The 17,090-nt window shown below is 28.9% G+C and overlaps 3 protein-coding genes across 4 annotated transcripts in view; all 3 read right to left on the bottom strand.

Annotated features, from left to right (window-relative positions):
• Nucleotides 1–1,358, bottom strand: part of LOC108694255 — a 15,271-nt gene extending 13,913 nt beyond the window's left edge. The window contains exon 1 of the mRNA XM_018203626.1: nucleotides 1,183–1,358. Coding sequence (XP_018059115.1) covers nucleotides 1,183–1,198 — 16 coding nt within the window. The 5' untranslated portion in view covers nucleotides 1,199–1,358. The remainder of the gene's footprint in view (nucleotides 1–1,182) is intronic.
• Nucleotides 1,359–2,921: 1,563 nt separating this feature from the next.
• Nucleotides 2,922–5,509, bottom strand: LOC108694216. Its single transcript, XM_018203585.1, has 2 exons — nucleotides 5,051–5,509; nucleotides 2,922–3,017 (listed from the first exon to the last, which is right to left on the bottom strand). Exons 1-2 carry the CDS (start codon nucleotides 5,507–5,509, stop codon nucleotides 2,922–2,924), a joined length of 555 nt encoding a protein of 184 aa, XP_018059074.1.
• A 3,501-nt stretch (nucleotides 5,510–9,010) lies between these two features.
• Nucleotides 9,011–15,834, bottom strand: LOC108694524 (Fanconi anemia group M protein). Of its 2 annotated transcripts, XM_018204096.1 has the most exons (14): nucleotides 15,815–15,834; nucleotides 15,507–15,735; nucleotides 15,190–15,357; nucleotides 14,307–14,479; nucleotides 14,005–14,094; nucleotides 13,659–13,883; nucleotides 13,433–13,586; nucleotides 13,146–13,261; nucleotides 12,950–13,069; nucleotides 12,630–12,795; nucleotides 12,367–12,521; nucleotides 11,720–11,948; nucleotides 9,511–11,597; nucleotides 9,011–9,395 (listed from the first exon to the last, which is right to left on the bottom strand). In XM_018204096.1, exons 2-14 carry the CDS (start codon nucleotides 15,670–15,672, stop codon nucleotides 9,177–9,179), a joined length of 4,068 nt encoding a protein of 1,355 aa, XP_018059585.1. In that variant the 5' UTR covers nucleotides 15,673–15,735; nucleotides 15,815–15,834; the 3' UTR covers nucleotides 9,011–9,176. The 2 variants fall into 2 exon arrangements, with proteins under 2 accessions (XP_018059585.1, XP_018059584.1); XM_018204095.1 differs by lacking the exon at nucleotides 15,815–15,834 and having other exon boundaries at nucleotides 15,507–15,758.
• Nucleotides 15,835–17,090: the final 1,256 nt, after the last annotated feature.

The following is a 17,090-nucleotide window of genomic DNA, read 5'->3' as shown; positions in this document are numbered from 1 at the left end:
GTTACTTTTTTCGAATGAATAACAATTATATTTACTATTTTTAAGTAACATTTGTGGTAACGCAATTATATTTTGAGGGTGATGATAACAATTTCACTAGTTTAAATTAAACTTTTACACAAATATTTATTATTTGTGCAAATAATATTTTATTAATTTTATTAATGTTTTATTAATATGTAAAATTGGATTTCATTCTTAATATTATTTCTTTATCAAATTGTAAATAAATATAAATATTATAAAACGCGATTTTATATAAGAATCGAGACAAACAAAAAAATTAAATAACTTTTAAATCAATAAAGAATTATGCTTAAACATAGATATTCAAACGTAATAATAGAAAAACCTAAAATTTGTATTAAATTTCTATTATTTAAAAACTGGGTATTAAATATCCTTAAGTTTTTGCTGGGTCTGTAAGTTTTTCTTTGATGTTAAATTACTTTATTATTCAATGACTTTTTTGTTATTCCTCTTCATTGATAATTCTCTTGTCAATATTTAAATATTATTTAATTTATTAGTTTCTAAGAATTTTACATAATTATGTGCCTAATAATAAATTTTTAGTTTCAAGCGTATTGTACATATAATTCGTGTTTTGTAGAATTCACAATTTCAACATACATATTTTCTAGATATGAATCGATAATAGTGACCACAATAATGCTTATCCGCACGGAAACCGCATTTTTCGCGGTCAGCAACCTCTATACAAACAAAATCACCTTCAATTTTTTGTAATCTATAAAAAAAGATTTCAATCAATTTCAAGAATCTTAATGTTGACCCTCGAACCCATTGTTTTATCTTTACTTTTATATTTAGCTTCCACATTTTTCAGCAAAATTTCGTCTGAGAGAATTTAATTTTTTAATGTAGATTTTTTTAACAGCACATTAAAATAATTTCATAACTTATTTAAAAACTTTTCAATCGCGCACCGAAGGTGCAGAGATTTTTTAATTTTTGAATCCGATAAATTTGAAGAGTATAATTATTTCAATTAGGGAATTAGTTGAAATACTGCATTTAGACAAATATTGTCCAATTAATAGCAAGATAGGTCTTTATTATTACATTTCTGTTATCATTTAATAATTTCAGAAAAAAATTGGAAAGAATAGTTTTCTAAAATCTCCTAATATAATATGAATAAGAAGATATATTACTTACTTAATTGGAGCCACATGATCGATAAATCACTACGCAATCTTGTGTTAGGACTTGTAGCCTCTGCGGATAGAACTTTACGAATTAACGTACGTGATTTTCGTGATTTTACTTTATAATGCGCCCGGTGAGCAGACCGGTTGCGATATGACCAGTGTACAGATCAAAACCGGTCAGCATCTGACGATCCAATGGATTATAGAGCCCATCCGCGAGAAAGAGTAGTGGTAACACGCAATAACACGCGAGCGCAGAGAGTCGCGCGGGGAAATCGCACCAACAGGAGGAGGAAACAGTGAACATGACTCAGAAGCGAACTTCTCTTGTATATACTAAAATGTATTGTTAACATTTATTGATAACACTGGCATATATACATATGTATATATATTATCAACTTCTGCGGAATCGTGTAAAAATGAGAAAATGAGATCTCGCGATAAAGGAAATTTTAAATTCTACAATTACATATATAAAAATGAACTGCTAAAATAGAGATTTTTGAAAACAATAAATAATAATAAAAAATTAAGTAATAGATTTAAATATATATATAATAATAATAATAACCTGTTGTAATGGGACTGCAATCAGGGGAAACATGGGAATGCAATCGCAATCAAACTGAGAGTAACCGAGTTTATTTTTTAAATTTCACCCAGATAATTTCTGTGTACTAAGAAATATAATATCAATGTAAAGGAATTAAAAAATATTTATTTACAAATATACATTTAAAAAATACAATGACATCGTTTAATATATTCGCAAAAAAAACGTGTATTAACTTGTGAATATTTAAGCTATTAGTTAAACAAGCTGATTACGTGTAAACTAGTTACAGAAAGATAATTGAGAATTAGATAAAGTGAAAATATATTTACTCTCAAATAAATGTAAAAAATATAATAAATTAATACATAAATGTTTCGACTATGCTAAGTCTTTCTCAGCATACAATTAAGTTAATCATTAAAAAAAAAAAAAGAATCAAAACAAAATCATAAAAATAAAACATTAAACCATTATAGATATTTAACTGCTTAATTAAATGTCTAATTAATTTTCAGCGCTGCTCCTTAATGTTCTCCTTTGTATCTATAAAACCAAAGAAAAAGAACAATAACTTATGTATGACGTTAATATTTCTACTAAGAGAGACTTCGGAATACCTAGAATTTTGTATCACTTGAGAGATTGTTCGATAACATGATCAAGCGTGACGATGTTCAAGTGAATATGGGAAACAACCGCATTGATTTTAAAACAAACAAAAATTCCCGACAATTAAAAATGATATCATGCTTTGTAAGCATATGCAGGATGCGGGAATTATAGACATTAAATATTTATTCGTGATGACACCATCAAATAGATAAATTAACGAAAAATGCTTCATATTGATATCATTTATATTGACAATGTTTTGTGTACAAATATATCATTATGCGAATATTATCGTCTGACACGTATAAAATTTCCTCGCAATATAGAAAAAGCCAATTACAAACATACGCATGACACTATAAAAAGACACTAGAAAAAGACACTACATAAAGTATTTAAAAAATTATATAAAGGATTATAAAAAAAGTATACAAAATAATAATAAATAAAATAGACGTTAAATGCAAAAAAAAATATAGTAAAAGAATAAAAATAAAACATACATTTATTTAAAAAATACAAATAGTATTAAAAAGTTTTCGTATTATTTATTTTTATTCAATCCCTTATTAATCTTATTGCTTATTATAGTAGTCTATTGCTTTGAAGACTGCCGAGCTGATATCATCCAAGTAATTCGATGTCGCGTACGAACGGTTCAAACGTCTTGCCTGTGCAAATAATCAAATCATTAAGTCTATAGGTAATTATTTAAGGGATGTTTATTTAAGGGATGCTTGCTTTCCAGCAAGAGACACAGGCGATACAAAGTGACATAGTGTTCAACACAGTGTATCATTTTCTAACAACGGTACAACATGATATAAATTTACATTAAAAAGAATGCTTTTTAGCAACGTACACAGACAACACTATATAAAATAGTGTATGATTTCGTGCTTTCCATTTATGACTTAGTCGACACTGTTCAATTGTGTCATTTTCACTTCACGATATCAAATTTTTACATTTCGTTATTTTTCTAGGAGTAATATTTTGAGTTTCAAAATTTCATTCGATAATTAATATTTTGATATACGTGTATAAAATCTTTTCCTTTATTTCTATGGTGGTAAAGTAAAAAGACTAAGCACCGTTTCAACTACAAGTCAACTGTATCACACAGTGTATGACTATGTTTCGTTGCTAGAATTAAGAAGTATCAAATACATGGCTATCAATTATTTAAAATAGATAAAAAATTTCAGTGCTGTAACAATACAGCAGCCCTTTTAAACAACATTAGCCCTTTTAAATACCATTATATATTCCTGTGTCTCACACTGTGTTTGTGTCTCCTAAATAGAAAACTCCCTAAATAAACGTCGAAGCTCACACATGCACATTCATTCATTATTCATAAAAATAATTAACATTATGTGTCTATTCATAATGCGTTAGAATTAAGAATTATTCTATAGAATTAGCGAAATATAAATATACGGCATAAGAAATATAAAAATTAATTAATTCTGATCGAAGATTTGCGGGAACATAAATGAAACACATTCATTGATTACGCTCTTATTATTATTATTATTATTACTTTTAGATTTAGTTGCACTGTCAACCATCCTAAGCTCATTGTTCTTTCATACTCTGCAAACGAGAATGGTTTGAAATGAATTAAAACGGATTCAGATTTTCAGAAATATTGATTCACGAATGTTAAAATGAATGCTTTTCAATCCTGAATGCATTTTTATTCATTTATAGAAACTGCATGGAGCACATCTCTGCCTTTCTAAATCTAAAAATAATATTAGCTTTTTCTGTGCATTGTGAATACTGTTCAATTCAAAATTTTGAATAGGAAATGCAGTTTTTCAATCCAATTGTATCCAATTGAAATCAAAAAAAGTATTCGCTATTTAAAATACGCATTCGGATAGAAAAAAATTTCAATTCATTTTATTCTCGTTTGCTGGGTAGACACTTTAGTATTATTTTTGTTATTAAGTGGTTTTTAGAAAAAAAAAATTAATTTAAATTTCATATACTATACTTAAGATAGTCACATCTCAAAGCATTATTAAAAATATCATAGATTGTTCTATTGTTGATGCTAACTATCTATGTAAAACTTAATCGTAATTCTTTTATTGGTTTAAAAATTACATGATTTTTTAATCATATTGATTTTCATGTAAAATCATTTTATAATACTTACTTGCAAATTTGAAGGAAGAAATATTAAGAATTAAATCAAATTTTACATATAATAAAATTAAATATTGGTGAAAAAATTCATTTGGGTTCTTACTTGTTAAAAATATTTTAAAGAACATGTTTCATCAAATTTGCAAATAAATACTATAAATACTATAAAACACGACATAAAAATCAAGGCAAACAAAAACATTTAAAATAATATTTAAACCAATAAAAATAGAACAATTTATGAAAATTTTATATTTTTAATAATGCTTTAAAATGTGACACATACATCTTTAAAGAAAATCGCACTAAAAATTTGTTTAATAAATGTCATGTAAACCAATACCAATAATATTTTGAAAAAAAGTCAAAAACTTCTCGGTTCAAGATTAACATTTTTTTAAATTTATTTATTTTTTTAAATTAAATTCTCTCTTATCAGGATCTATCCGCTACGATAAAGATGGGTGATAATTATTCAAATTTTGAAAGTGCTTCGAGATCCATATTCAAAAAGAAAAAAATAAATAAATATATTTTATTTTACCTTGTTATTTTTCCAAAAATTGTTTTCTCCGAAGACGTTCTCGCAGATAGACCATTGCAAACAAATGTAGTTTATTAAAGATGCGCCGAGAAAAACTGTCATCAACACTTGCAACACATAAATGCCATAGATCCTGATATGCTGAAGGAAAGATTTACTGACGGAAGTATCCAATAAGCTGGTACTGTTGTCAGGCGATGATGTGGTAGTAACAGTCTGAGGCACATTCGTTACTGGGGCGGCAGGTTGCCCGATCTGATTCACGTTGCTCGAATAGATCGGATAAGTAGGATAGGAATAAGGAAGTTGAGTATTGTTATAATTTGTATTCGGTACCGCCGGTATCGCCGGTGCCGCCTGTGTCGTTGATATCTGTCTGGTCTGCCTGCTCACATATGACATAGTATTTCGCACACATGCAAGAGCAAGTAAACAAATGATCACTGCAGGAAATTCCATTTTTTCTCACTTTGTAGGACCAGAGAAACTTAGAAAAAGCGCTTCAAGATCTACTTGAAAAGAAGAAATAAATAAATACTTAATAATAACTTATTATTATTATTTAATGTTAAATTATAATTGCAGTGCGTTATTTCTTTAATTATTTAATTGTTATCTCTTTAATTATTAATTTAGTTTTATGGAATTTCGTACGTACGAGATATATTGTTCGTTCAACGATCTTGATCGAAGTAATATCACTCAGCAAGAATTTGGAACTGCAACATGAGAACTGGCCGTTCAGTTCTTATATACTTCTCATTTGTACAAAGCTCTTCCGTACAAATGGGAGGTATTTCCAAAAGCATTCCAGGTTCGTACGTACTTAGGAGTAGTGTGGGATTCAATCTGAACAAATTGGCTTAGTCCGTCCAGATTGCCCGCCCTCATCAACCTTCTTCAGGAGTCCCTTTTAAAGGAGAGATCCGAAATGCCATGTAAGACAGAACTTTAGGGTCCTCCTCGATCAGATCCTTGTGGGGGTTTTCTCCCTGTAGAGCTCCATCCAGGAGGCTCCGTTTTCTCCTTTAGCTGAGGTCTTTAGATACACTAGTCCAAATGGATCAGCTATTCCTGCAGTGTTCTCATTTACCTGACCAAACGTAACTTTACTGATATGTCTTCTATCCATTTGCTCTAATGGTTTCATCTTCGTATCTAAAAAGAAATCTTTGCGCATTCTGTACCTGTGGTTTATCATATTCGTATCTTGTCAGACTGTCCTGTGTCATCGGTATGCCACTATTCTATTCATTGATGTTACCAGATAAATATGGCGTTTACATTAGTCACATTATTCTATACGACAGCGATATGAATAAACTAAATAATATTTTTAATAAATTTCATGCTATAAACATTGCACAATTAAAATAGATGTGGAAAATTAGAAATATTTATCTTTTATACAATATTGATATGTTTTTACACAATTAATTTTAAAATAATTATTTCAAAATAATAGCGAATCCTAGCGGTACATATTTGCAAAATTAAATTTAGAAAAAAATCGTTTAATAATTGATAAAAATATTTTAAAATATTATGTTTAAAACATTTAGCAATATGATTGTACATGAAAGAATTAAATTGATTCATATTGTATATGCGTATACAAAAATTTATAATTATTTCTAAATTATAACATAGAAATATTGTAACATGAAATATTATACACGTATCAACATGGTAACATTTTAAGTAATCAAACGTTTTTAAAAATAATTATAAAAAATTTATATCTCAAATTGAATTTTTCTAATCTTTAACAAATATTATTTAGAAATTTTATTCTGACAAAATTGCTGCGTTATGAAAAATCATGCCAACATAATTATTATGAATTCGTGATGAATATATTCACGAAGCGTACTTCTAAAGCGAAAATCTAAATCTATTTCAATCCATTTTCATTTATGAAACATTCTATCTTTTTGATAATACCTGTTCAATAAATTCATCTTAGATATGTGTCTATTAATAATAATATTTAATGTAAATTTAATTAAAATATTTAATGTTCATTCATGGATCATCATGAAGTATCAATTGCTATACTATCTCTAGATATGGATATTGAACAACTGTATGGATAAGTGAAAAACACCATAAAATTTATTCCCGAATACATTTTTTTTATCATAATTGAATATGTTGTATATACTTTGGAATATGATGCTAATCAATAAAATTTATTTTAACAATAAAACTAGATTAATTGTAACTTAACAATATCAGAACGTTTTTTTCGACATTATTTGTGCAATTAATATCATTAGTCTTATCTTATGATATTGCACCGCATTGCTAAACGAATATATATCGACAACTTAATATGTATGTATAAATACAATAAATTGAATTAATATTTATTCCATTTTTTCGAATTATATGAATACACGCACGTACGCCCGCACGCACGCACAAAATATATAATCGTTTATGCATAATTATTGATTTGAAAAATTTTTTATCATTCTTCTTTTTACCATTCGTTTAAACCTGAATATTATATAATCCATTTGAATATTACATAATCTAATATTACATAATCTAATCTAAGCATGAAACGCTAATTTCTGCTGAACACAACCATTAATAAATACATAATCATCATGAATCAATACGCAGTAAAAGCTTAAATGGACATAAGCTGTAAAGATGCATATTACTATTAGAAAAGATACGGTAAAAGTATCATTAGAAAATTTTTCAGTAAATGAATAGGCCTCATGTTGTGACAGCTAATTTGAAACATCAATTTTAATATTGATGCATCAGATTGACAGTAAGCTTGCGATACTATTGTAGATGAGAGAAAATCAAGGGAGCTTTCCAACAAGAGACAAAGATGACATAGTGTAACACAATGAATCATTACATCCTTGTTGTTCATCAATGTTCAGTAAAAATTAAATTAATAATTACTGTGTCACATAGTATCGCTCGTTGGAAAGCTCCTCAAGTATTTCATGCAAGAGAATTCCAGAATACAGAGATGCGCTGTCGCTTATAAATTATTGCGTTATGTGATTAGGATTTGAAAAAAATCCGAGTTTAAAAAACCAACAATTTTTTTTAAATCCGGATTTTTTAGGTTTTATGCATTTTTATTCTATATAGTCCACTAATGATTAGCAAGATTCACTATTTAATATAATATAATAGATAATTATATTATGAATTAATTTCAATTTAATTTATTTAATTTAATTTATTACTTAATATAACATACATGCACATTATATCTGTACAAGAAACATTCTATATAAAATCGACCCAATCAGTCTTTGAATCCGATCATTTTTTGAAAAAAAATAATTTCATCACGTGTGAGGTCTTAAAATGTTCGTTATGCGTAGATTTTTTTATAAATTTGCTCAAAAAAATAAAAATAAGAGGTTTTTAATACATTTTATATTTACAACAATTAATATTTGAAGGATGAAAATTAAAACTAAAAATAAATTAAGAAAGATTTAAATTTTCTAAAAATTGAAAGAAAATTTTGTCATGAGAAAATGTTATTTATAATTATTAATAGATAGAATTTTTAATGAAATTTTTCAAGACAATAGCATTTTTGAGAAATCATAAATTTTATATATTATAATTTAATAAATAATTGAAGAAAAAGTCACATAGCTTTTAATAATTTCACGCAAGTGTGTCAAGGCAAAAATTTCAATTTTTATTCGTTTACTTTATGATTTATAGAATAAAAACTATGCCAGTTTGAAATTTTTTAGTTTTGAAAAAATCAAAATTTTTGAAAATTTCTCTAAAAAAACTCGAGCTTCAACGTACGTCGAAAACTTCTATTATTTTTAATGTTCTATCAGCAATCGCCCTTCGTGACAATGATGCAATTTTGACTCCAAACACATCGATTTTTCACGGCTTTTTTAAATGGAGATTTTTTTTAGTGGGTGAACTCACTTCATCAAACTCTATATTTGATTAAAGATAGATCTTTACACAATTTTATTACAAAAATGTTGTTGTATAAAAGTACATTTGAATTTTTAACGAGTATTTACATTCTGTACATATGAAAATAAATTTCTCACTACATTTCATAACTTATATATCGACAAATCACAGCTGGATTATTGTTAACTTATAATCAGTCTTCCTGCACTTGTAAACGTAGCTGTTCGATCTCATCCTCGCTGCTCACAGAGCAATTTAAAATATTCATCTTTTTCTTTTTAGTACATTTCATATTCTTATCAAAACAGAGACGTTTTCGTCTGTTTTGTTCCAATTTCCTTTCCATTTTATCTAATAACAAATCATTATGGAGTATGCTTGGTTCTACGTCTTCCGCAACGCAAAACGAATCCTAAAATCATAAGTAAATAAATATTTAAATAGTATTTCATTAAATTTTCGTATATACAAATTGAATCGATTATTCGTACAAGTCGAAGGTAAAGTTAATACGTTAATATACGCACATAAAGGTACGAGTTTTGAATTTGCGACGAAAGATCTTGCTGCGAATAGATCTCTGTATTTAGACTAGGTGATCGTGGTTCCCTAAAATGAAAAGCGCCTGGTTTCTTTATCGGACTCTTAACAGTCTGCAGATAATGCGCATGCATATCGACTTGTTCCTGTGAGAATTGTGTATAGCTCACAAAATCCTCCAAATCCTCGTTATCTGTAACGATCTCGTCCGAACTAACATCAGAGTCTACTTCAACTTCGTCATCTATAAACTCGTTTTTGACGTTGTTTTTATCGTTAAGCTTATGCTTGCTTTTCTTTGCGACTTTTTCATTCAAAGGAAAAATTCGCTTTGGCGTATCAGAGTTAGATTTTAAAATATTTTTTTCTGCTGTACTATTCACATATTTATCAGGCGCTTTGAAGAAACTTAAATTTATCACATTCGAATCCTGCTGGGCTTTGTTTCGTTTTAAAGATAATTTTGAATGTCTATTATTTTTTGGTGTTGATATATCACATGGTTTAAGATTTTTCAAGATATTATCAAAATAACTGTTTTTCACTTTCAAGGTTTTTGATGTATCTTTAAAACAGCCATTTCTAATTACTGAGTTTCTCGATGTACTAGGCGTGTATCTAATATCGTCTTTCAAATTTTTCGATGAGTTGCGAAAGTAACAACTTTCAAGCTCATTAAATTGTTTAGCACTGTCTTCCGTAATCATGAAGTCTTCGTCAGAATCTAGGAAATCAAAATCTTGTTTAATAGTAGTAGATTTAGCAGCGGAATTGCAATGAGTATTTAATAATGTAACATTATCTGTTCTCGAATTTGAATTGCTTTTCCCAGCTTTGATGTCATTTTTAATATTGACTGAAATCCAGCCACTACTGTCTTTATTAATCGATTCTTCTTTATTTACAGAAGGTTTTGATGTTGCCAAATTTCTTTTCACTCGTGCTATTTCACCAACAGCTTGAGTTATAGATAAGAAACTCTCTTCCGTTTTGGAATTACATATCGAATTATTTTTATTAGAGTTACAATTAATAAATTCGCTTATATCAACATCACTATTAAAATCAGCATCTTGTATTTCATCAATAAAATGTGCAAATTTATTCGACTTAGCAAGTTTCATAGACGCTAATAGATTAGGTTTAATAATATTATCTTCATTATGAAAAGTATTAATGTTAGGCTCATACGACACATTAATTTCTCCTGTATTTTTAGCGAAAATGTTTGAAAGATTTGATTCCGCTTTTTGTAACGCTGTATTATCCTTATTTTCTAAATCGTCTTCTATTGAACTAAATGATTTATTTAATATGTTCTCAAATACATCCTCTTCATTTAAATCGTTTTCAACAGAACTAAATGATTCATTCAATATGTTCTCAAATATAGTAGGTTCCAGGTCTTCTAGTGTATTAGTTGAAAATTCAGTTCTTATGTCAGTTATAATTTCATTGTTCTCTTTCGTATCAGATATAGATACTTTATTTGAATTTATCTCTATATCTGTAATTCGTTGGTTTATACATGAAACTGTTTCATTCGAATCGAAACTTTCATCAAGTATATCTTCAAATCTTATTTCATCGTTGTGAATACTCTTCTCATTTCGGACAGTGCAAAAGTTACCATCATCGATGTTAGTATAATCATTGTTATGAATAGTCTCATTTTCATTTTTATACTGTATTGATAAATTATTTTCGTAATTTTTACATTGCGTTAAATTATCTTCCGTCAAAAAAGATAAATTAATAACTTTTACATCAGGTACTACGAAACTGAATAAATCTTCAATTGGTTTTGGTGCGGGAATATAAGTTGTATCCATTTTAGAAACAACTTCAGAAGACATTTCTTCTTCCGATTTCTTTACTGTGTATAACGTTAGGAAATCGATTCCCGCGTTGTCATCAGTTAATAGTTTGATATTATTAGGATTTATTGTATTATTATTTTGCATTGTTAACTGAGTAGGAATATTATATGTCTTATCCCGATTCTGTTCATTACATTTATCAGTAAGAAATCTCATTATCAACGACTGACTTGGATTTCCTTTTTTACATAAGGCTGTCCAACAAACAAATATAATTTTTTAAGAAATATTAAAAAATAAATCTGCTGTTCTGATAAATATAAAGCAATTGATAACAAAAAGGAGAATTAAAAAATTAATTACCCATAAAACTCACTTTCTTTCATGTTAAATGCTTCCTTTTTTTTATTGATATTTTTCTTCCCTCTTTTATTTTTTTCATTTGGCGTTTTTGGTAATGCTATAATATGCATCTTGTGGCATTCCGGAGTAAACTGATTTGGTATCATTCTAGGATTATTATCGTACAAGGAGGAAAATATGTTGCTTGTGTTTAATATTTTATTATTTAAAGAGTCCTTTCTAGAAAGCGTAGACTTCAAATTCTGCAAAGTTAAATTAGATTTCAGTTAAAGTGCGCGCGCGCACACGCACACACGCACACACGCACACACGCACGCACGCACGCACGCACGCACGCACGCACGCACGCACGCACAATAGTAAACGATTTATAAAGATTGCTTGAACTGCTACATGAAAATGTGCATCAAATTATTAAATTGCTTATCAATTCAAGTTAAGATATTACATTCAATTGCTGTATTGTTTACAATTCCGAAAAACTAATTCGACACACAATTCAAATTACTATGTATATAGTATATAAATTCACATGAAAATTATTTAAACATTTAATCCAATTTCAACTATTACAGATCTGTACACACACACACACACACACACATACGCACACACGCGCGCGCGCGTATTGCATACAAATATTGCAAAATTTTCAATTACCTCATGTTCCTTCCCATCTGTAACAAGAACAATTATATGACCATCTCGTTTACGTCCGGTTCTGCCCATTCTTTGAACCAATCTTATCGGAGAATGCTGTGATACATCAAAACATATTATAAGATCTACTTCCCCTACATCTAATCCTTCTTCACCTACATCGTATATTAAAAATATAAAAAAAATTAATATGTCTTAAAAAGGACAGATAGAAGATGCAAATACAATATATAAAATGATTAATATTGCTATTTTTTACGCACCTATACTTGTAGAAATCAGCACATTCACACGATTGCTTCGAAAATCTTCCAACGCTTTTATTTGTTGCTTTTGCTTTTGACTAACTTGGCCAACAAACATTTGTGGTCTAATTATCGGTTTTGATTGCAAAAGTAAAATATAAACCTCATTGACTATGTCTCTGTACTGAAGATTTATAGAGCAATATATTAAAATTATAATACATTTTCTAAATATAAATTAATTACACTTTTCTATATTATTAATTTACAAAAATTTTAAATAAATAGCAAATGTTATATATAGTTATATATAGTTTGTGAAAGTCTAATATACAAACTTCGACGAAAACTATAGCTCTTGTGTCCTTTCGATCATCATTGATATTATTAAAGTGATGTTCAAGCAACTCTTTCAGTTTGTAAAATTTATTATGTCCAAATACAATATTTGCTGGTATCTGAAATAACTATTTCTATATTACATGTATATTATATAATTTTTTTAGTCCATTATCAAGAGATGGTTCTGCAAACCTCAGATATGTCTCCATTAGGATATAATTCCGGAAATGGTCCAAGATAAGCTTCTATGTCATGGAGTAAATCTCGTAAGTGATTTTCATTGTGTATCCAAAACTTATCAGAATGAGCTAAAAGTAAAATTTCGTTCTTGCTTGATAAATGTAATTAACAAAGTGTGTGTGTGTGTGTATGTGTGTGTGTGTGTGTGTGTGTGTGTGTGTGTGTGTGTGTGTGTGGGAGGGGGAGGTGTAGCGTCTTTCATAAAATTAATTGTAATATGAATTTTATAAATAATGTACTTTCATAAAATTTGCGAAAAGCACGCAATCCATGCCTAATCATAAGTTCATAAGCATGATACATAGTTAACAAAATATTCAATGTCTTCATGATTTGCCCATAATTTCCAGATTTATTTGTCTTTGTTTTAAATTCCCTCAACAAATGGAATACCTAAGAAACACAGTGAACATTTAAAATAAATATACCAGTAATCATAAACATTTATAAATATAATTTAATTACCCTTCCTTTAGATATGTTTGCTGTATGACCTCGTAATACATTACATTGCATAAGAAATTTTACATGGCGATCCATAATAATAATATACCTTTCTTTGAATGCAGCTAATTCATTGCTAAGAGGTACCAAAATAATATCTACTTTTCTTTTATTAATATATGGTACTATATCGATTGAATTCTCATCTCTTAATTCTAAATGGGAGATATTTAAATTCTGTATTACCTATGCGCAATAAAATATTCATCAGAGAATATTAAAATTATTTATTACTCCTTAAAATTCTAATTCAAATTTCCAAAAACATTAAATATTTATTTACATGTACAGCATTGAATTTACTTACTTCATGAACATTATCTAGTTTATTTCCAGGCGTGGCAGAAAGTGCTAATATTCTAAAGTATTGATTCTGCGTGGATAATATTCTGACACACTAAAAGTTATAAATTTTCTTAAAATCAGTATTCACAGTCTGTTCTTATTTCAAGATCATTTAAGTAATGTCTTAAAATGCCGAAATCAGATTATGTATTAAAAATCGAGATTGAAGATTAAAAAATTAAAAATTAAATCAATCAAAATAATACGAGCTAAAATTCCTTATATTCCTTCATATTCCATATCTCTTATATTCCTTTATTTTACCTCACAATACGAATGCTTGCCCAGAGCTTTATGAGCTTCGTCCATGACAACACACTTAATTAGATGACTTGGTATGATCGATCTCTCAAGATCATTATGAAATACTTGAGGAGTAGCAAATATTATTCTCTTCTTGAGCCAAGCTATTTCACGATTCTTTTGAATTACCGCACCTGTATGTTAAACAACATATTTTTATTAGATTATATGATAATATGTAGTACAAAATATATAAGTTTATATATTATTAAAGATGCTTTCCAGCAGAGACACAAATTACCTAGGCTGAGTTCTAAAATTCATTGCCAATACTGAAAATCTGTAGTTTACATTATGTGTACTATTACTAATTTTTCAATGCTGGCAGTTAATTTTGAAATACAACCATATAATACAGTAAATCATTACATCCTTATTATTTGCCAATGTTAAACAAATAGAATATTTATTCATTTCACCATGTATACTATCAAAAAAGGGACATGGTCTTAACTTCACTCGTCCTTTTTTATCTCGTCTCTTTTTTATTTACCTAATTAATTGCGTTAACATTAAAAGTACATTCAGGAAAATACTATTAGTTCTATTTATATCATTCTATCCTTGTTTTACATTGATTTGATAAGCAATAAAAATAGAATGATATAAATTAATAACATCTCCTGAAATGTATCCTAAAGTTGCTCTATCCAGTTTTTCCTTCTATTTTCTTTCCTCTCTCTCTCTCTCTCTCTCTCTCTCTCTCTCTCTCTCTCTCTCTCTCATCTTATCCATTAATTTCTTTATTTGTCTCTTCTCAAATAAAGATGAAATAATCAATGTATTATGTATTGTGTCTCTCACTGAAAAGCATATCATAAATGACATAAATGAATGTTAAAACCTGTTAATTCTATCATATCGACATTTGGAATCCCCATTATTTCATAGCACGCCTTAATCTGCTGGGCAACCAGAGGTTTCGTCGGTGCAAGAAATATAATCTTTCCAGATGGATACCATCTCCAAAAATTATACATCACAACAGCAGCGATAAATGTTTTTCCCAAACCTGTCACAAATTGAAGATAAAAATACCTATTTATTAAGAAATAAAAAAACAAGTAAAAACAAGCAAAAACTCAAGAAAGAGGAAACAAAAATACATTATAGAAATGAATAGACTTAACGCTGACAAGAAAATAAGAAATATCTCTTTACCAGTGGGTAAACAGACCATAGTATTTCGATATAAAGCAGATTGAACTATGTTATACTGGTACTGGCGAATTGGATAATTTTCCGGATATATCCAAGTATTTCCAGCTGACAAATCGAAACCTTTGGTCTCTGGATGATGTGAAACTTGGATACTTTGCGATTCCATTTTTGAAGAGTCTCATTCGATCTACGACGCACTCCAGAGACAGAATCGACAGATCGGAAATCACTTTTCAACATAATCGATATTAATTTTTTAAAGAAATGAGTGTTTATTTTAGATAAACACAGCACAACATTATCATTACATATGCTTCTAACACAAACAGTTTCCAAGAATCAATGCCAAGGATTTGTGACTCACATGTGGACATCTTTTTTGACGTAGATCGCGTTTTCATTGAGCGATCTGAACGATCTGAGCGACAGTATTATAAGTACTACAATCTAATTATTTCCCTATTGTTAGTGTCAATATCACAGCCAATACAATGTCAAGATTCTAATTCAGCTAGCAATCCAGTAGGAAAACAAGCATCGTGTACATGAGATGTGTATTTAATTAATCATTTTGATTGCATATTGTACCAATTTAGTACACCATTCTTTGAATTGCAACGCTAAAATTAAAATAATTTAACAGAAAATTACTAGTTAGTATCAAGTGCACAATGTAGGCTGTGATCACAGTCTCGCTACAAATGCTTTGAAGCATTTGACCAATTAGAAGAAAAAATTTTACAAACTGACCAATTAAAAAACATTTGCAGCATCGCATTGACCGTATTCGTGAACTAAGCCATAGTGAATAAAAGAATCAATCAATCAAAATTTTCATGAAATGGGAAGAAAAGAAGGTTTCTAATTAGTTGATTTTTTATGCGTTATGCAAGTGTGCTGCGGTCATAAGGAATAAAGATTTCAATCTATCAAAAATTGGATACATCGGAATACATTTCTAACAGGTTGAAATCGTTCATTCTTTATTCCTAATTTCTTATTTCTTTTATTGGTGTGTGTGTGTGTGTGTGTGTGTGTGTGTGGGGGGGGGGGGGGGGGGTGCGCAGGGTCTTTCTTAATAAAAATTATCTCCTATTCCATGGTAAAAGGTTACAAAGCATGAAGAAGGTGATCACAGGGCATGGTTAAGCTAGAAACACAATGGGCGAGTCAAGACGGTAAAACGGCGAGGCATGTTTACTGAGCGAGTGAATATGATTGGATTGGTTGGATCTATAAGTAACAATCAATTATTTGCTCAGCAAGCAGGCTAGCCGCTTTGTCAACTGGAATGCGCTCATTGAAAAGCATAGACAATAAAAATAGGAAATACAAGATTTCAATCTATCAGAAAACGTCCATTCTAGTGTACATGGTCTGATGGGTTGAAATTTATTATTTTTTTATTCCTATTGCCTATGCTTTTCCTTGTGTCTTTGGTTTTACATCGCAGTATCGCGTATTGCCATGATAAATAAATAAATATAAGGTGAAGCATTCACGTGGATGCGCAGTAAGAGAATAAAGTTGGACACGATTTTGATTGGCTGTTCCAGTACACTAGTGCTATGATTCAGTACGCAA

The sequence above is a fragment of the Atta colombica genome, unplaced genomic scaffold (assembly GCF_001594045.1).
Source record: "Atta colombica isolate Treedump-2 unplaced genomic scaffold, Acol1.0 scaffold12, whole genome shotgun sequence".
NCBI classification, from domain to species: domain Eukaryota; kingdom Metazoa; phylum Arthropoda; class Insecta; order Hymenoptera; family Formicidae; genus Atta; species Atta colombica.
This window is presented reverse-complemented; position numbering and strand designations above follow the sequence as displayed.